The sequence below is a fragment of the Eublepharis macularius genome, chromosome 3 (assembly GCF_028583425.1).
Source record: "Eublepharis macularius isolate TG4126 chromosome 3, MPM_Emac_v1.0, whole genome shotgun sequence".
NCBI lineage: Eukaryota > Metazoa > Chordata > Lepidosauria > Squamata > Eublepharidae > Eublepharis > Eublepharis macularius.
Window position 1 is genome coordinate 182,661,341 of NC_072792.1, and position 20,332 is coordinate 182,681,672.

Genomic DNA, 20,332 nt, shown 5'->3' on the forward strand with positions numbered 1-20,332 from the left:
AAAGGTCTTTGGGGTGGGAAGTAGGTAGTTGTGAATACCCTGTTTTGTGCAGGGGGTTAGACTAGATGATTCTGGAGGCCCCTTCCAGCCCTATGATTCTTCTACATGCCTTTTGATTTTTTAAAAACTTGCTTTTTAATAAATACTGATTGTGCAGTCTTGTGTGTTTGTGAGTGGCATTTTAATGGAGTTGAGCAATTGAGCCTCCAGTCCATGTTTTTTAGACAGCCTACACAGCCGTGATGTAAAGGAGGATGTAGGGCAGTCACCAATACCCCATTGTCATAGATCTGGAGGAGTCAGCCGTGTTAGTCTGTAGTTGCAAAATAGCAAAGAGTCCAGTAGCACGCATCTGATGAAGAGAGCTGTAGTTCTCAAAAGCTTATGCTACAATAAAGTTGGTTCATCTTAAAGGTTCTTCTGGGCTTTTTAATACAGTACCCCATTGTCATTGGTGCACCCCAGTGTCCATCAACCTGAAGCACTCTTTCCCCCGTTCCCATATTCTCCCTGTCTTCTGAGTGCTGGTCACTGCTTTCTGGGGTCCTGCTATCGTTCAGGAGCACGGGTAATTTTCAGCACCTTCCGCTCCCCTGAGAATTCAGAAGGCCCGGCTTCTCGTCCTCCAAGTTCTGAGGGTCTGCTTGCAAGGGTGTGCAGGATACATGTGGCAATCACAGGGGTGGCCAGAGAGGGACAGAGCCTCTGTAGCATGTCGATGTGGAAGGAGCAGGGAGATTTAGCAAAACAGCAAAAATTGCAGAGTAAAGTGTGCAGAACGGTGATGGGAAAATCTGTTTTTCTCGCATCATTCTGGTCACAGAATCTGGCCAGGCGTTTCTTTCCCTTTAAGAATCGAGTCCCCTGAACTTTGGACAGTCCCGTTTTGTCCTTCCAGGCTGGAGGCCTGACAGGAAAGTCGCCTGCTCCCAGGGCTGCTGTTCCTGTGCCCTCTTTCCGCTGCATTGATATTCCGCACACCCACCTCGGAGCCATTCCTGGACTCCATGCCAACCTGCCTTCCTTTTGTCCGAACCTGCTACCACGGGCCAAAGGGCCACCCGGCTAGCGAGCGCTTCCATTCCCCCAATCTGGCACAAAGAGCCTACCTCTGAAGCTGATGTAAAGCTTTTTTGCTGGAGGGAAGCTCCGTGCGCCCGAACGTGCCCGACACATTTGCAAGAGCCAACTCTGTGTTCTGTCCCTCCTTGCAGTCCGCCATCATAAACCGGATTCAGTGCAGGATCGTGGCTCTGGACCTGAGGGGACACGGTAAGTCCGTTCATTTCGGGGGAAGTACCTCCCAAGCTTTTCTACGGCGGAAGATTTCACGCATGCACACCCTCACCCAAGATTTTGATTTTGTGTTTTCCTTTTGCAGGCGAGACGAAAGTTAGGAATCCGGAAGACCTGTCTGCAGAAACCATGTCCAAGTACGTCACCCCGTAATATTCTTTTGTTGTGGTCGGCCTTTGAAAGCCCAGTTGGAAAACCACTCGATTCTGACCAGAACCAAGCTCTGTTGGCTCTCTAACACACACCCTAGTGTAACCTCTGCCCGTTGGGAAGCAGTGCTTCGATCGCTCCTTCTCATGTAGAAAATCACAGCCGCCGCTCTTGCCTGCTGGATATTGATCCAGGCCCTGAGAGGGGGAGAGAGAGCCACTGAGCGTTCACGTGGCCTATTTGTGGCCAACTGTAATGGGTTGCTGCTTCTGGGTTGTGCATTGCCGCTTCTGCCTTGGCCATCTGGCATCCTTGGCTTTCTCAGATCAGCTGCGCTTGCATTCAGCTTGATGACGGCATGCCTCGACGCACCTGGCATTTGAGCATATGGTCTGTAGGGCCTGTAGCATAGCTTTTTCCGTTATTTTTTGCTTTCTACCTGCTGGACCGCCTAGGGCTTTCCCCTTTTTTCTCTTTCAGAATAACCTTCTTTTTTTCTAGCATCTTTTGTATCTGGTGTAGAGACTCTGTTTGGGGCTGGAAAGGAGGCATAGCAGACCACTGCTATGGAGCAAGATGGCTCTGACGGCAAGACTTGCCCCTCCACTGCTTATGGGAATTGCCAGTTTGGTGTAGTGGTTAAGAGCGGCAGGACTGTAATCTGGAGAGCCAGGTTTGATTCCCCACTCCTCCGCTTGAACTCACAGTTTCTTGGAGCTCTCTCAGCCCCACCCACCTCACAGGGAGATTGTCATGAGGATAAAAATAGCATATTTTGTAAACTGCTCTGAGTGGGCATTAAGTTGTCCTGAAGGGTGGTAGATAAATGTTATTTTTATTATTTACTATTATTAATTGGGAGGAGTTTCTCCTGCTGTAGAAAGCCATCCGGGACTCCAGTATCAGGCACAGCAGCCAACTTCCCCCTTCCTAAAGAAAAGGGCGTGCTGTGCTGAAATGGGCTGGAAGCAAAGGGGCTGCAAGCAAATGTGGGCAAGTGGAGGTGGTCCGTTGCTGGAAATGGAACGCAGAAACGGGAACGCCAGCCATCAAGGCCTGGGGCAAACGGAAGCCAGCTCTACTTTTTACGAAGAGGGAGCGTGGAAGTTGCATCAACCTTCCAACCCTTTGATGGGCATCTCGTAATCACAATCATAATTAGTATAATAGCATGTTGAAAATCTTTGAAATACTTTGCAGGCCTCTGGCTTGGTTCCTGTGGCAGGTGTGCGTAAGGATGTTTGTGACCCTGAGTTGGGCGGTGGAAGAGGGGATTGCTGCGTCGTTACGTTCACACCTCACGGTCTCCAAGCCATCATCCTGGTAACGGTTAACAGAAGTTTTATAAAGTTGGCTGGTGTAGACGGGGCTGTCCAATGATGCGGGGGCTCACCTGAGGCTACCTGATAAGATTTTAGCTAAGGGCCTTGCAGCCTGCACTTCTTACTGCTGTATAATTCTGCTGCAAGCTGGTTCCTTTTGGGTTCTCCTTTTGAAAAGGGATTTGTGTTTGTTGTGTTACAATAGCCTCCGTGTCCGTGTCTCTGTACAATTGTTTCTCGTCCCCCCACCCCATCAGTTGAAATTCATCTGATTTCTTACACAGCTGTAGAAATCCACCTGGTGGACCCTGATTCCCACCCACCCCCTGATACCAATTCCTGTACCTTTTAGGGCCCCTGATGGGGCACTCTGTGGACCTGGGTGGCGATGGCACAAGGTGCCCCGATGCACTCTTGACATGTGTCTGCAAAGTGGCCGAGATCCCCAATCCCTTTTGCAAACGAAGATCCCTCGTTTTGCTATTTCGTCACCTGGGGCAAAAGTTCGGCGTGCCTCGCTCTACATCTTTGGATACCACTTGTGGGGGAAATGCGCAGTGTGCATGATTGAAAGCACAGATGTGGCAGCTTCCGCCACAGCGTCTTGCTTTTAAGAGCACCATGCCCTTCTTTTGGCAGGCTGTTAGGAAAGCAATTATCAGCTCCCTGAAAACACGTCCTTCTGTTCCCGTTTGGAGCAGAGACTCCAGCGTGGCACCGTTGAGTCGTGAAGGTGAACGAGTCCTTCGTGCAGACGGAGGCATTAGCCTCCCTGCAAGGGAGCCCATCTGCGAAGGCACCTTCTGCTCGCTGCTCATTGTGTGGTGCCAACTCCTGCTTGCGCGCATCAGGGCCTCGTGGAGACGCTGCACGCAAAGGCCGCTTTCCTAGCTTTGGCAAGAGCTACGGGTTGATTGAAACGGCTCTTGCTGTTTTTAAAAAAAATATTTTTTTCCCTGAAGCCCATCTACCTTCCAGTGAAGCTAGACAACTATCTTATCAGAACTATATGCAGGATCGCATATTTGCTTCCTGTTGAAGGGCCTCAGGCAGCAGAAGCTGGAAAAGCCTGAGAGCTGTGAGTCAGAGTGGACAATTCTGGACGAGATAGGCCAGAGGTCTGACTCTGTACCGGGGAGCAACTTCTGATGTACAGTGGCACCTTAATTTAATTTATTGAATTTCCGGCCCGCCCTCCCCGCAAGCAGGCTCCAGGCGGGTAACAACAACAAGGAAGAAAAGGAGGCGTGGGGGAAGGTCCCTGTCCTGTCTGTACCCCTACATCCATTCCATGGCTCTCTGTATCGAACCATTGCTAATGCTGTACCTTGATTTCATTTTACAGATGCTCTAACCGTAGCTTTCGTTTCCTCCGCAGCCTGAGAACCCAGCTGCCTTACCTGTTCTTTGAGGCTCACCAACGTGACCTTGCGATGTCTGAAATATTGTAGTTCACTTCCCTGCATTCCCAGAACAGTTTCCGCACTAATCTGTGGTCGAGGTGGGAGGGGGGAAATGAGTGGGTATTTAGAGTTTGTACTTTCTTCAAGTTGCTGTTCCTATCAAGGAACTGTGTACTGCTAGATGGGCTTTTGCCTCTTACGGACATATATATGGTAAAGATTGGACTTCTGAATGAAACCGTTTACCCAAGAGCTTGGATTTCTTGTTGCAGTGGTACAGAGCCCTGTCTACCGTATCCTGTCATCCATAGCCTGACAGTCCCCACAAACTCAACCCAAACAATACATAAATACAATAAAAAATTAATAGTAACAGTACTAAGTACAAAATACAGTTTAAACCCATAAACCATTAGCAGCAAAGTAGTAAAACAATATACACCTCTTCAGCATCCTGGAAGGGTGGGGCAGGCAGCTTATAGATGTATCAGATAAATAGCAGACCCAAGGCCACAGCAGAGAGGCTGACCAGGTAGTCCGCCCAGACCTCAACCACTACCATAGGCCTAGCGGAACATCTCCGTCTTAACAGGCCCGACGGAACTGCAGAAAGTCCCGCAGGGCCCTGGTCTTGACAGAGAGAGAGTTCCACCTGGCCCTAGGTGAGACTAGGCCTTGAGGCCAGGGACCACCAAAAGATGTTGACTGGCTGAGCAAAGAACTCTCTGGGGAACATATGGTGAGAGGTGGTCCCTTTGCATACACACGTCACGCGTCACTGCTGGGGTCTGCAGTCTTGGGTGGTGCAGCTAGAGGGAACAGCTGCTTCAAAACACGCTACCTGGTGCGAGTCAAACCAGTAAGGAGAGTATTGCGGTAAACCGTAGTTATGCAGCAAAGAACACTTATTAAGTATCCCTTTGAATGATGACAATAAACATGAAAAGAGTCCAGTAGCACCTTTAAGACTAACCAACTTGACTGTAGCATAAGCTTTCGAGAATCACAGTTCTCTTCAATGTGTCTGACGAAGAGAACTGTGATTCTCGAAATCTTACGCTACAGTCAAGTTGGTTAGTTTTAAAGATGCTACTGGACTCTTTTCTGTTTTGCTACTACAGACTAACACGGCTAACTCCTCTGGATCTATGACGATAAACAAAAATCATACAACAAAGGTTGAATTATTTGTGTTTATTGTCATCATTCGAAGGGATACTTAATAAGTGTTCGCGGGTTCTTTGTTGCATAACCTGGTGCAAGTCAGCAGGAATGAATATTTCTAGCCGTGTGTGTGTTCGGGGTGGGGCTTTCTCTGACGTCGATTAAGCTCTTCAGAACAGTTGCTGTGCCCCAGCAAAAGCTCCTCGGCAAGATGGATGGTGTTATCCATTTAGAGATGCGAGAGAATAATCCTGTTTGCGTGTCTTTGTTTGCAGGGATATCGGGAATGTGGTAGAAGCGATGTACGGAGACCTCTCTCCCCCCATCATGCTGATCGGACACAGCATGGGAGGCGCCATTGCTGTGCACACGGCAGCATCCAATGCGGTGCCCAGTTTGTTGGGCTTGTGTATGATCGATGTAGTGGAAGGTAAGGTTCTCAGTGGTGTCTGCCAATCAACTTTTCTCTTCCTCGTAGTTAGCTGTGAACATAGCAGGCTGCTCCGGTTGTAGCTTTGGGTATATCTTATCTCTGTCAGCTAAACCTACCGTTTCATGTATCGTATGAACTGGGTTCTGGCCCCCCAAAACATCTTCCGCAACTCTTCCTAATTTCACAGTAATTTAAATTTATTCCAGTGTCCTTGTGACTTTCCTGTATTCAGTTTTGAAGTTTACAATTAAAGGATACAAGCCTAAAACATGCCATTCTGTTTCCTGTGTCCCAGGGCTAGAAATTTCTCTGGGCGACTCAAATGGCCAGAATTATTCTAGAGCAACTCATAACCCTTGCACGTTGAAATAGGATAATCTGCTTTCCAAGTGAAATCCGATGTGGAATAACTGTCCCTACTTGGAGGAAATAGAACCGGTTTAGTTTATTCTGGGTGAAATTAAAGTAGAGATGCAGAAGGCATAGAGTGAAAGCAAAGGGCGGAGAGAAGCTCCCTGTGCAGCTAGAAGGGCTAGTCGGCTCCCTCATAATTTCCTATTTTGGCCTGTCTCTGGACATTGTGGTATTCCCCTCCATCCACCCCCCTCGATTTTGAGGGCTACAAACGTGTAGTTCTTTTTAAAAAGTCATTTGTGGTTATTAGTATCGTGTATTGATGTGCTTGACTTTTTACCCTAATCACAGCTATACAGCTTTTTACTCCCGCCCCGGAGTCCTGTCTAACTCTGCAAACTTGCTTCATGCTAAATCTCCTTTTGTCGGCGCTTGGTAGGTACCGCCATGGACGCCCTGAACAGCATGCAGAATTTCCTTCGGAGTCGCCCCAAGACGTTTAAGTCTCTCGAGAATGCCATCGAGTGGAGGTGAGCAACTTCCGGTGCCTTCTTGGTGGGCGCAGCTGTGGTGAGTTTGCTTCAACCAAGTGCCACTGGAAAGTGGCGGCTGTGACACATTCTCCTTGTAATGGTTGCTTTCCTTCTCCGCAGTGTGAAAAGTGGACAGATACGAAATCTGGAATCTGCCCGAGTTTCAATGGTTGGCCAAGTCAAAGAGTAGGTGGCACCTTTTGACGTTGCCTTTTAGTTTATCAATGCTCAGTTCTTGCACATGGATGAGAAGTAGGTAGGAGGGGCGGGAGAATGATTCTTTTTTTGGGGGGGGGGGCTTTCCCAGTAATTACATCACAACTGCATTTTAAAATCCCAAATGTTCTTTAATTTTTCTGTAGAGAGGGAGGAGCCAATTAATGCAAGGGCATATTTGAGGAGTCTGTTTATTTAGGTCATATATGTGGAGCATATTAGAGAGAAATTCAGTTTTAGCATTGCTTCTCTCCCTGACTTTTGTTCTTTTGTGTGGTGAGACTTTTGTCTGAAGGATAATGCAGTCCCATGACACCCCCATAGTCTGCAGTGGTACAGTCCAGGCACAAGTTTGGTGTAGTGATTAAGAGCAGCAGGACTCTAATCTGGAGAGCAAGGTTTGATTCCCTACTCCTCCGCTTGAAGCCAGCTGGGTGACCTTGGGTCAGTCACAGCTCCCTCAGAGTTCTCTCAGCCGCACCCACCTCACAGGGTGATTGTCGCGAGGATAATAATAACACATATTGTAAACCATTTTGAGTGGGCGTTAAGTTGTCCTGAAGGGAGGTATATAAATCAAATGTTGTTGTTGTTGTTGTTGTTGTTGTTGTTGTTGTTGTTGTTAAGTTGCTCATCTCAGGAAAACTTGGGCCTTGAGTAATGTGGCTAGCAGTAGAATTTGAGCCTAGCTGTAACAAAATGCACAGCCAGCAAAAACACCTTCTGCATCCTACAAAAGCAAAGCACGCTGGTAGTTGCATCAAGTGCTATGACTTAGTTTTCCTGTTATTTATTTATTTACATTATTTCTAGTCTGCCTTTCTCACTGACACTCCAGGCAGATTACAAAATGTGGGTCGGTACAGTCCGTTTCAGAGACATTTCGATGCACATGTAATAGGGGTGTATTCATGCACATTTGCAAAGATTTAAATCCAGCAGAAGTCCAATACAGAGTTGAAGAACTGCTGAAACAGAGCACAAGCAATTCTGAGATTGAACCCAGTAGCAAGTTTCCTTTAGCGGTTAAGTCCAACTCAGCCATTATGCCTGGTCTTAAAATGCAAGCAAGCCAGCCTTTATTGGCATATATAAAAAATATAAGATTTTAAATACAGACATGAGTCCATAGTCTTAAAATGTTTGAAATGGGAAAGGAATTGACTGTGTGTGTGTGTGTCTGTGTTAGGTGTGAAAGCGATGCGAGCCCGGGAGGCCCCAAAGCCATAGTGGAGGGGATTATAGAAGAGGAGGAGGAGGAGGAAGATGAAAATGATGAGGGAGAATCTGTGAACAAAAGGAAGAAAGACGACGACGCGGAGGTGAGGACTCTTGACTTTCATCACGTTTCAGATCTGTTGCGTGTCTTGATCTCAGATGCGCCGAGCAGGCCCTGTCGTTTCCCGCTTCAGCAGTGGTAGGGCTGCTGGGTTTAATAGATTAGGCTGGTTAAAAATATAAATTTGACTGAGCAGTAGAATTTTAAAAATTACATAGGTTGGATCCCGTGGCTTTATTCTGCAAACGGTGGCACTATCCTCCGGCGCAAAAGGCCTTCTGCCGATGCCAGAACTCTTCGTTGGTGGCTCGTACGAAAGCACAAACTATCCTCCATCACGCAAGCAGAAGCCTGTAACTGGATCATCCTATCGGGAGGGAGGAGGGAGCCCAAGAGCCTGAACATCTTCCAGGCTCGTTCCCGTTAACAATAAATTGTGTTTTGAAGACTGCCCTCGTTTTCCGCTTGTGGAAGATACACTTGCGGAAGGCATGTGGAAAAGCAGGGAGGCGTGTTCTGACAATTCCCCTCCCACCACAGGCCTCCATTTTGCCCTGTGGATCCCTTGACAACCCCACCTCACCCCTGAGCACAGGATTTCAGGAGGCACAGCAAGCTGCAGTGGTGGGGGAAGCAGCAAGGTTGCCCTTCCTATTCTGTTCATGCTAGATAGGATCCAACCTCAGGTTTTGCCCTTACGCCTGAAATCCGCCAGCAGTGGAAATACTACTTCTAGCCATCCCCCCCTATTGTTTGTGCTCTGGTGTGTCATTCTCTTTTGGCCATTTTAAAACTTGTTTTCCTTAGTTTGATTTGGTCACTCGGATCAGAAGTGCAGATCACAGAACAGTAAATCCATCTGAGGGTGGGCAGTGCTGTGTAATGGTTAGAGTATCAACCTAGGACTTTAAGTCTCCTTTTCTGTCCATTGTTCTCTCTCAGTCTAACCTGCCTCACAGAGCTTTTGTGAAGTGCCCTGAGCTCCTCTGGAGGAACCCCTGGGTTGCTTGATGGATAAATGAGGCATATGATAGATGAAAACTCGACTGTCTCTAGTCTTATAGTCAAGATTTGTGTTTATGTGATAAACTTTCACAGCATGCTATAAATTTGTATATAGAGATTTGTTCTGCCTCCTTTTTAGTATGATACTAACAATTTTAAAGTTTGTATCTGTGTATTTTAAACCTTATGATGCATTTATTATATTTTATATTTTGGAAATTTAATGTGTTCCCCATTTCTCTGGGAATGCTGCAACTATGTATCCATGATTCTTAATGGTCATTGGCCGAAAATGAAAGAAAGGAAACGAGCGTTCAGCAGAGAAGACCCTACCGAGTATGTGAGCACTTCTTGCAGCTCGTACTCAGGCCAGCTAAAAAGCAACCATTATAGGAATTAGTTCCCCTTTTGTGAGATTGGGAGGGGGGGGTTCTAGGCATGCTAAGCTGTGCGTAGTAGTCGCTACATTGAGCAAGCCTCTCCTGTTGCCTCACAGACCAAGAAAGAGCCAGTATACACGTGGCGGATCGAGCTGGCCAGGACGGAGAAGTACTGGGATGGCTGGTTCCGGGGCCTCTCCAACCTCTTTCTCAACTGCCCTGTTCCCAAGCTGCTACTCCTGGCTGGTAAGCCTGTTTCGCCGTTCCCCCACCCCAGTTCCTTGCCAAACAGTCTTCAGCTGCCTGAAATTGCCTTGAGACTGGCTGTTGATCGCCTTTTGGTAAGGTGACATGGTGTGGATTCGCCCTTTCAGGGGCGTTTATGCAGCTGTTCTCCTGGTGTGGTGATGGTGGACTGGAATGCTTAGAAAGAGGGGAGTTATCATTTCTTTAAACATACGTTGTTACAGTTCTGTTAAAACCCAGTATCACATTTTGATTCCATAAGTTACAGAAATTATCCCTGAAATTGAATGTATGCTCTGACCAATTGTATCACTTTAAAATGGTTTAGTAACTCCCTTTCCACCACCATTGAAAGGCACCAGGCTTTTCGGTATAATCTTTTTTGTGTATTTGTTCTGAATATGAAGAGATTTCCTTTTTAACCATTTCTTTTTTAAGGCTCACAAAATCTCTCAGTACATATATATTCTGATAAACTAGAAGGCATCGAGGGTGGATTCAAGTCCTTGCCGCACCTTGCTGGAAGCGTGTGGGGTGGAGGAGGCTGGGGCAAATTGATCCAGCCGGCAAAGTGTGGCAGCTTTTGTTGCTTCGGACTTCGTGCTAAGAGCTGCGTTTTGGAATGCTTCCTGATGTTGGGGAAAATCCCTGCATGCAGAAAACCAGGGAAAGGCTGGGTTACTCCCTGATGTGCTAGTTTTCTATGTGTAAAGGATTTTTGCCGTGGAAGAACATAATGTAACCTGAAGCTTGGAAAATTGCTTTACCTTGTGATGCTGCTGTTTGCTGCATAAATTTGCCCATGGAATCTAGTATGGCAGGTCACCCTTCTTTAAATTGAAGTACGGCCGGTGAATTCTATGCCCCTGGCAACTGCTCCTCTGGTAACCTGATTCCAACAAGTTCTTGGTGCTTTTCTCCGCTGTTTGGTTTGCACGCTCTCCCATGAGGCCCAGGAGTCACTCTTCCTCATATCCCCCTCTTTTTTTTTTTTTAGGTGTTGACCGGCTGGATAAAGATCTAACCATTGGCCAAATGCAAGGTAACCTCCAAATATTCCAGGCTGATTGTGTTGCTTCACAAGGGGTCAAATAGAGTGCTGTGCAATTGCGGCTGGTTTCAGGCTTCATAGTTACTGATAATGTCGTAGGGTGAATTCACTGAATGACTGAAGAGCTTGAAGCCACAGGCAAGGTTTGGGTGTGCATGCTCCAGCTGTGGAAGGTCAGAAAGTTGTGCGCTATGAGAGTGGATGCAGACCTTAGAGGGAAACGGTCCTGCAGGGTTCCCTTGGTAATGTAGTCTTACAAAGAACAGCTGCTCCTTGAGAGTATCTATCGGGGGAAGAGCGGTAGGGGGATTCTCGTGCAAAAAGTCTCCACTTGGGTTTTCTTCTGGGAGCTCAGAGGCAGATGTGTGTGTGGACGTAACAGGAGGCAGGAAACCCAGGGCGGCTTTTTGCAAGAGAGAAAGAGAATCTGCGGTGCGATTCTCCGCCAAGGAGAAGAGCAGTGTGTGTGTGTGTGGGGGGGGGGATTCTCTCCCTCTTTCCCTTGCAAAAAGCCACCCAGGATTTCCTGCCTCCTGTCATGTTCACACACACACCTGCTCCCAGTTTCCCAGAGGAAAACCCAAGCGGAGGCTTTTTGCAAGAGACAGAGAATTTTGCAAACCAAGTTGCATAAAATTATGCAGAATTTGGACTTCTTGAGGGCCACATTTTGATTTTTGTGTGTGGAGTCCACGTAGCTAGCCCTGCATATTTTCTCAGGCAAGGCTAGACAAGGCCCAGGTGCCAGTTCACCATGGTGCCAAGAAATTTCATTGTGGCACCTAGTATTTAGAAAACGCAGCCATAAAAATACAAAACCATGAAGACTGAAAAATGAGTCTGGCTTCTTCGTTTTGGGGCTTGCTCATAGAGCCAAAGAAAAATTTTCTAGGCCTAGTCTAAAATTTGTGGAGTCAGGGAAAGCAAAAGATTCTTGGAGGTCATCCTGCTCCCTCCCTTCTCCACCCTACAGGAAAATTCCAGATGCAGGTCCTTCCTCAGTGCGGCCACGCGGTTCACGAAGACGCTCCTGACAAAGTGAGTGGCTTTCGAGGCTTGACATTTCAATGTCTCACAGTGGGATCTTGTTAAAAAAGGGAAGCCCGAGCAAAGTTTGCTTAGACAGATTCCAATTCGGTGACTCTTAATGGCTGCTTCAGTCAGTCATAAGTCTGACTAGGCCGAAGCCTAGATCAGGGCTGTAGTATTCATAAGGCAGACTAGGCCAAAGCCTAGGTCAGGGCCATATTATTCATAAGGCAGACTAGGCCGAAGCCTAGATCAGGGCCGTATTATTCATAACGCAGACTAGGCCAAAGCCTAGGTCAGGGCCATATTATTCATAAGGCAGACTAGGTCGAAGCCTAGATCAGGGCCGTATTATTCATAAGGCAGACGAGGCCAAAGCCTAGGTCAGGGCCATATTATTCATAAGGCAGACTAGGCCGAAGCCTAGATCAGGGCCGTATTATTCATAACGCAGACTAGGCCAAAGCCTAGGTCAGGGCCGTATTATTCATAAGGCAGACTAGGCCAAAGCCTAGATCAGGGCCGTATTATTCATAAGGCTGACTAGGCCGAAGCCTAGGTCAGGGCTGTATTATTCATAAGGCTGATTAGGCCGAAGCCTAAGGGCCCCGCAGGGACTACGGGCCTGTCAGGCTTGTTTACTGAGGCACACCCCTACATAAATTACAATTAACTGATTGTCTTATATAATCTCTGTTAATAAGATAATTAACTGCTTCTTTATTGAAGTGAAACAAATTGTCTCATTAAAACAATTATCCATAAATTATATATTATTTAATAAATAAAAAAAATTCATTCACTTCAAAATATTACAGTATTGAACAATTATACCTCCAAAATGTGCTTTGCTGAACAGTTCTACTCGTGCAATAAAAATATTTTAAAAATTGTGAATAGAATTCTTCAGGAGACCCTCAAAATGGATATAGGGCTATGTACTGCGGTCTGGTACCTGCCGTACCAGGGTCAGACTGTCAGCTGTAGTGGGGTTAAAGATTGAAGTGCCGGAGGGGGCCCAAAATACCTGAAAGCCTAGGGGCCCGGCCATGGGTTTATATGGCCCTGGTACAACCGTGTCCTGTGCTTTGGAAGACAGCATAGCAATTGCCTGCCTGTGAATACGAGCCCTTAAGTGTTGAGCTTAAGGAAAGGAGGCGTTCCATCTTACTCTCTGGCTGCTTTTCTCCTCTCTTTCAGGTTGCAGAGGCAGTTGCCACCTTCTTGATCCGTCACAGGTTTACAGAACCCATCGGTGGATTCCAGTGGTGAGCCTCAAGCGGCGGGCAGTGTGGTTGGGCGGGGGGGGGGGGGTCATGCTCCCTTCTTGCTCAAGCGTTCCTGCCTCAAGGCACCACTTCTGAGCTGTCGAGTGAGGGTGGCAGTTCGTTGAGATAAACACAAATGGGAAGGAAGTACCTTTTTAAAAAAATAACTTTTTATTTATAAACACAACAATAAAAATACTAAACGATAACAATACAACTATAACTTCGTTCCAGATGTCAGTACAATACTAGTTATATGAGAAATAACTTAATTACAAATCCAAAATGATTAATATAAATAAAAATCAATATATTTCTTAGGCACAGTAGTCTCTTTAGAGGTATATTTTGTGATGTAGTGCAAAAAGGGGAGCCCAAATTTTTAGCATCCATTGTCTAATAGTAGGAATTTTATCACACTTCCAGTTTTGGCCTATTGTTGTCTTGGCTGCTGTTAACATTAATAGCACCAAATCTATTCTCTGAGTTGGTACATTATTTTTCCAAAGATTCAACAATATTGTTGTATTGAGTTGCCTATGGAAGGAAGTACCTTTTATGGTTTTTTTTTTTTACAATGTATTTTTATTTTGAAAAACAAAATAATAGTAGGAAGGGATACAGAAAAAAGGGATTGTATAACATAGTTTTGTAAATCAGAGATAGTTTTATATAACAAAATATATAAAACACAAAATATTTCTCCCTAGCATCCCTTTCATTAAATTTCTTAAGACACTTTCTATGAGATACTATTATAGTTACTTATATTAAGATGCATTTATATTCAACATTTTCATTACCAATCTGATAACTAATCTATTTTACTGATAGTTGTTCTTAGATCAGGATGGGTAGATGTGTTTGTCAGTAGCAGTAGAAAAGAACAAGAGTCCAGTAGCATCTATAAGACTAACAAAATTGGTGGTGGGGTATGAGCTTTCGTGAGTCACAGCTCACTTCTGTAGTTGTTCTTAGTTATTCTTCTTTTTTCTTTTTTTTAAATAATTTTAATACTTTTAATAACATTAACAGCTATCATCAAACTAAACAACAATATACTCAAATTAAAACCAAAGATGGATACAAGTTTGTCAGTATCAGTACAAGAAACCATTAATACTTATTTTAAATATGTAACAAACAGAACAGTCTTAACAGTAGAGATGTTAATAGTAACATAACAATCTGCACAAAAGGTCACCACAAACCCCACATTTCCATATCAATAACTTCTTGGTAAGGTAGCTTTGTCAAAAGTAGATCATTTTTAGAAAGAAATTCGAGGAAAGGCTCCCACTTAACATAAAAATTCGAAGTACCAGTGGGGTTTTTCTGTAGGTATAGCTTTTCTGTTATTTTTTCCATTATTAGAAAATCCCACATCTTGTTGAACCAGGTGTTAATTGTAGGAACTGATTGTGACTTCCAAAATGATTTAGCTGCATGAAATAATTCTTAGTTATTCTTAATTTACAGCTACATGACCAAAAAAAAATCTTTCAGTTTTTCCTGAAATTCTTTTATGTTGAGGCAAGACCTATGACATTTGTGCCTCTTCCATCCTCCGAGGAGCTTAAGGCAATGTCTAGTTGTCCTCTGTTTTATCCTCACAATAACCCGGTGAGGTAGGCTAGGCTTACAGTGGGGCTGGCCCCACGTTAACCAGCGAGGTTTTGCAGCCAAGCAGAGATTTAAACCTATTCGTCCCCAGGTCTGGTCCGAAATTCTGACCGTGACACTTGTTGCTCCTACATGCAGTTAGCTCATTAACATCGTGTTATGTGAGCACCGTAACTCAGTAGGGTGTTGCATCACTAATTCTCCTGAGGGCTTACCGGGCTTTCTTTTTTTCCCCCTTTTCTCTTTCTCTGCAGTGTCTTTCCCGCTTGTTAATATCCCGACATCCTCCGGCACCAGCTCCCGTTGTAAATAAAACTGCACCAGAGGCCACTGTGGCGTATTCTGTATCCTTCTCATCTCCCCAGTTTGGCAACAACTCATTGGCTCACGACTCCACCCCAAGAATTTGGTCAGCGGCTAGGTCTCCCCTTTCTCCTCGTTGTCCACAGGCAGCTCCCCCTTGAAACAGTCAGGTTCCATCTGTTACTTGGCCGGGGAACTCTCTTCCCTCAGTCCAAGGAAGCCATCTTGGAATTTTGCGGTCGATCTTTGTGAATTCACCGATGTCCACCAGTCACTGTGTTGAGTCCCTCCAGAACTGTCTTCACACCCATATCTGAAAATGCTGTGGCTTGGAAGATCATATCCAAGGTCCCCTTCCTCCACTGTCTCTCATGTTCTTACCCAGTAGGGGTGATGCTGCCATCTTGGAGAACCTGACGTCTGCCCGGTCAATGGTTTTTCCAAGCCTTTAGGTATTTGGAAGTTCAGCTTAGACAACTTTTCTCCTATAGGTAGTAGGCGAATGCATTTGCGCAGATCTACTGTACTGTGTGATTCATTGCATGGAACACATCTCACCAGCTTGCATGTTGTGCCCTGCAGGGTGCGGGTCAATCCCCCAGTTTCAGTAGTACCAGTCAGCCAAAACTGGTACACATAGTCCCCATTTGGGCTTACCCCTAGCTGATGGGGTAAGTTGGACTTGGTGATTGTTTGAGAACATCTCCATTAGGGGATGCCAGAGAAGTACACCAGGTTGAGCATAAAATCCAAGGGGTGGGATTTTGCAGCCAAAGATTCAAGAGCCTTCCAGGTGTACTGTGTTTTTTTTCAAACCTTCCTTAGGCTGTGGAATTTAGTTCTTCCCACTTAAACCGCATGGAACTGGTAGGAAGGAAGACCTTGGAGAGGGGGGTGGAGTCGCATTGAGGGTGGGGGGCCAAGGAAGACAGCAGGCCTTGGATCTTCCTTGTGCTTCAGGGCCCCAGATCAGCAGCGAGGCACTCTCAGCCGAATCTTTCCTTCCTGCATCGTGGAAAAACCTTAAAAGCAAGCCCTGCTTTAAGTGTCTGTTCTCCAGTTTAGCAGTTCTTGTGGGAAACACTGATAAACTGGGAGATGCCTTTTCCTTTTGGACTCTTTCCCTCTAACCACCACTCACACACACTTGGAACACACCTTGAGCCATTTGCAATAACCAGATGCCAAAAAAAAAAAAGGAATTCATTCAGTGTCAAGTTGGAAACTGTGACTTGCAATAGAGGCTGCTAAGAGAACCTAGACAGCTCCGGGCTGGCTCGGATCTTTCTCCTGAATTTTGGTGGCGGCGTAAATATCCTCTGAGGAGACCCTTAAAGAGTAGAGTCAGCAAGTTCGGGCCATGCAAGCTCCGTCGCACGGCCTCCTGTTTGTCCCAGCAGAGGTTGTACAAGAGAGCTTCCCGATGTCCACGAAGTGAGCAGCTTTTGCCATATGGAGATGGAGTGGATCACCGGATCTACCCAGGCTTAGGAAAGCTGCTGCTATCTGACAAGGCCCACAAGCTGAACCAGGCTTTCCTGTCCTCCTCGTAGCTGAGTCCCTGAAATTTTAGTTGGGGGAGGCCAGCAGGGGACCCTTATAAACCAGCATAGGGGGCAAACTGGGTGTCTGCAGCAGGTGGGGCAGTCAGGATGCGCGGACACACTCCCTGGATGGAAGTTCCCTGCTGTTGTCAGACACAGACTGTAGGATACAAGCCGCTACCTTTCTCACAGTCTGAGCGGTTCGGGATATTTCCTATAGTCAAGTACGCAGAGGTCTGAGAATCCGTGCAGAGTTTTGCATTGAAGGTTTCTACGCGAGCGAATGCATTCAAGCCTTTACTGCATCCATCATCTCCCGGGTGGGTGGCCAAGCGTCGTCCGTCGGCTCTGCGTGATCCCCGAGAGCCGGGTATCTTTTCTGTGCCATTCCAGCTTGGAAGCCCCCTGCTTTCCCATCATGCTGGTGGTGAGAGGGAAGCCAGTGCCTAGGGTCTCCATTGGCCTTCACATCCCAGAAGATGCTGCTTTGACCTCGTGCTGGAACGCTGGACGTGGTGTAAATCAGGATCGGGGAGTGGGGTGCATCTTTCAGCAAGATGCTTCCCCCCCCCCCTTATTAGCTGTGGCTTCTGGTGGCAGCAGCAAGATCCGGAGCGAGGGCAGCAGGGAGGGACTTTCTTGTCCTCTTCGCATCACCTTGCCCCGGGGCAGCTCAATCCCTGCTCTAGTCAGAACAGTGGAAGGGGAACTGGGACAGCATCTTCCTCCTCACAGGTCTTGAGAATGCTTAGGAGTTTGGTGCGCTTCTTTGTGCAACCGAGTTCTGTTTTGCTGCCTTGGACCAAGCCCTCTTTGTGGGGGGGGGGCAGGGGGAGGGAGAGGGAGGAACATATGACTGCAAATTTTGTTGCTAATGATTTTTTAAAACTAGGTTCAGTTCCCCTTTCGACCGCAGGAGTTTCCCTTTTTCCTCCCCTTGATGTGTGTATGTATATATGTAGTGATGCCCTTTTACGTTCTGCACCCCACCCATCCACCCTCGGCCGCCTTTGGGAGTTGGTGCCCCAGGGACAATCCATCATTCACACAGCACAAGCCAACAGTCCCTCCCTCCCCTGTGTTGAGCTCCTGGGTGGGGGGCCTTTGCCGCTTTGCGGGGCTGCACACGTTGCCTCCGTTTCCTGCTGAGCCCGACTTCGGCCTAATGCCCCCCTCGCCTGCCACCCTCGCAGGGAGCCGTGCCTCAGACTGGTTCCTTCAAGAGCAGATTCCCTGTTACTCTAAACCCCTTAAGGGATTTCACATGTTCAGTTTTCTGTTTTCACTTATTGTACTGTTGGCTTCTGGGGAGGGGGGGGATTTTTTTTTGTTACCCACTGCTAACGACGACCCTTGTTTTATGAAAATAAATATTTCGCTACCTGCCGTGCTGTGCTGTGGTTATGTTTTATGGCCTGGTTCTTGCTGGGTTGAACGGGGCGGGGGGCGGAATTGAACAAAGGGCGGGAGGAGGACAGTTGCAGCCAAAGGGTTGGAATCGGGGCCGCACTGCTGCAGCTGTTTTTATCCGTAAAATAAAGTACAAAATACGTGGCTATAACAAATCCAGTATTGTTACTATTGAAAGTAGAGTTGTGAACTGGTTTTGTTACTGCCTTAAAGTTCTCTCCCAATAGAAGAAATGTGGAATTTCTACGCTTGATACAATATCATTCGATTTATATACCACCCTTCAGGACAATTGACACCCATTCAGAACAGTTTACAAATTGTGTTGTTATCCTCCCAGCAATCACCCTGTGAGGTGGGTGGGGCTGTGAGAGCTCTGAGAGAGCTGTGACTGACCCAAGGTCACCCAGCTGGCTTCAAGCGGAGTGGAGAATCAAACCCGGTTATCCAGATGAGAGTCCTGCCGCTCTTAACCAGTACACCGAACTGGCTCTCAAACTGATAGGTTATTCTTGAGGAGGGGAACCTGTGCATTTTGATGGTTTGGACTATATGAGTTTCAGTTTATTCAGCTTAACAGCCCAGAGGCCATACACTCTAACAAAGTTTAAGAATGAAAAATAATAGTTACAGGTTGCCATGTCTGCAATGCAGCTTTTACAAAGGCTACTCAGTTTTAATTTTGAGGAGTCGGGAATGTTCGAATGCATTTTTTAAAGAATCTCTGGCTAGTTCGTGCTTTGGACAGTGAAGGATGGGACATACACAGTACATCACTGTATGTTACTTCACAAGTTATAGGGATTATTAAATTGTTCTTAATAGTTAGTATTTGTATCCTACAGCCATGTACTTCGTACATTATTTACAGGTCTAATTGTGGTTGGGCTACTGCCTTTATCAGCAGCTGTTTTTATGCCACATTTTCATGAAGGGGTCAGGGCCGCAGGCATTAGCCTTCCCTCTATTTTATTCTCACAACAGCCCTGTATGGTAGGCTAAGTTGAGAGAGAGAATGACTGGCCTCAGATCATCCGTGTGTCTTGTGGGGCAGAAAGTTCTTGCGCTAAATTAGTGCAGTGACGGTGGAGGCCGGGCAGCCTTGATGTGTGTTCCCTGGCATAGCAGAATATGTTTAAAGATTTACCTTCTGCTCGGACTATTCTAACCAGCTAATGAAAATAGCAGGGAGATTACGTTAGCTTCCTCTTACATTTATCAAGTAGCAGGTACCTTTGAATTACTTGGGAATTCAGGTACTCAAATTACTTGGGAATAGCTTGTGTGTGTGTGTGTCATTTAGTCACCTCCGACCTATGGCGACCCTATGAAGGAAAAACCTCCAAAATGTCCTATCGTTAACAGACTTTCTCAGAACCTGCAAACTGGAGGGTGAATAAATTAGTGTTATTATTATCCCCACAATACAGCTGGGGCTGAGAGGAGTGGCTTACCCAAGGCCACCTACTAAGCTCATGGCAGTAGTGGGATTCAAACCAGGAGAGTGCTGATTTGCAGCCAAACCACTTAACTACTGTGCTACAGCAGCTGCATGTGTTGTATGCTGTCAAGTCGCCGGCAACCCTATGAAGGAAAGACCTCCAAAATGTCCTATCATTAACAGACTTGCTTAGAACCAGCAAACTGGAGGATGTGACTTCCAGGAATATCTAGGCAGAGACCTAATAAGGGTCTCTGAGGGCCAAGCTACACATGACGAAGGACACTTGAACGGCAAGTGGATTGAGTGGAGGGCAAGTGAACAGGGAGAAATACACTTGCTGTTCAAGTGTCATTCGTCATGTGTAGCTTGGCCCTCAGACGATGAACACCCTGACATCTCTAACTGTTAGTCTCTTGCCCTAGGGATCGGCATAAGTGAGCTATGACTTCACAGCTCTCTCTGTAAGACATGTGCGTGGGGGGGGGGGGGCAACCCTATGAAGGAAACACAACCTATCTCTAACAGGCTTGCTCAGATCTTGCAAACTGGAGGACGTGGCTTCTTTGAGCCAAGCCATCTCTGTTTAGGGCTTCCTATTTTCCTACTGCCTTCCACTTTTCCTAGCATATAATAGGAGTATCGAGTTTCCTAGCATTACTGACTTTCCCCTAGATAAGATGGTGATCAACAGATAATTAAAACATTAAAATTACGTTTTAAATACAAAAGAACAGTAAAAAAATGGCCATATAAACATGTACAACCAAGGAAGAGAGACAATATGAGTTTACTGGGGGTACCTAAAAAGGAACAAAAAACGTTTTCACCTGGTGGAAGACAATGATGGGGGGAGACAGGCAAATCTCCATGGGGAAGGAG

General features: G+C 46.4%; 1 protein-coding gene across 1 annotated transcript in view; it reads left to right on the plus strand.

The window, feature by feature from the left end:
• Window positions 1-17,985, plus strand: part of PPME1 (protein phosphatase methylesterase 1) — a 29,600-nt gene extending 11,615 nt beyond the window's left edge. Inside the window, exons 4-14 of the mRNA XM_054974033.1 lie at window positions 1,215-1,272; window positions 1,382-1,433; window positions 5,611-5,765; window positions 6,562-6,652; window positions 6,776-6,841; window positions 8,061-8,193; window positions 9,652-9,781; window positions 10,779-10,823; window positions 11,806-11,870; window positions 13,062-13,129; window positions 15,007-17,985. Coding sequence (XP_054830008.1) covers window positions 1,215-1,272; window positions 1,382-1,433; window positions 5,611-5,765; window positions 6,562-6,652; window positions 6,776-6,841; window positions 8,061-8,193; window positions 9,652-9,781; window positions 10,779-10,823; window positions 11,806-11,870; window positions 13,062-13,129; window positions 15,007-15,025 — 882 coding nt within the window. The 3' untranslated portion in view covers window positions 15,026-17,985. The remainder of the gene's footprint in view (window positions 1-1,214; window positions 1,273-1,381; window positions 1,434-5,610; window positions 5,766-6,561; window positions 6,653-6,775; window positions 6,842-8,060; window positions 8,194-9,651; window positions 9,782-10,778; window positions 10,824-11,805; window positions 11,871-13,061; window positions 13,130-15,006) is intronic.
• Window positions 17,986-20,332: the final 2,347 nt, after the last annotated feature.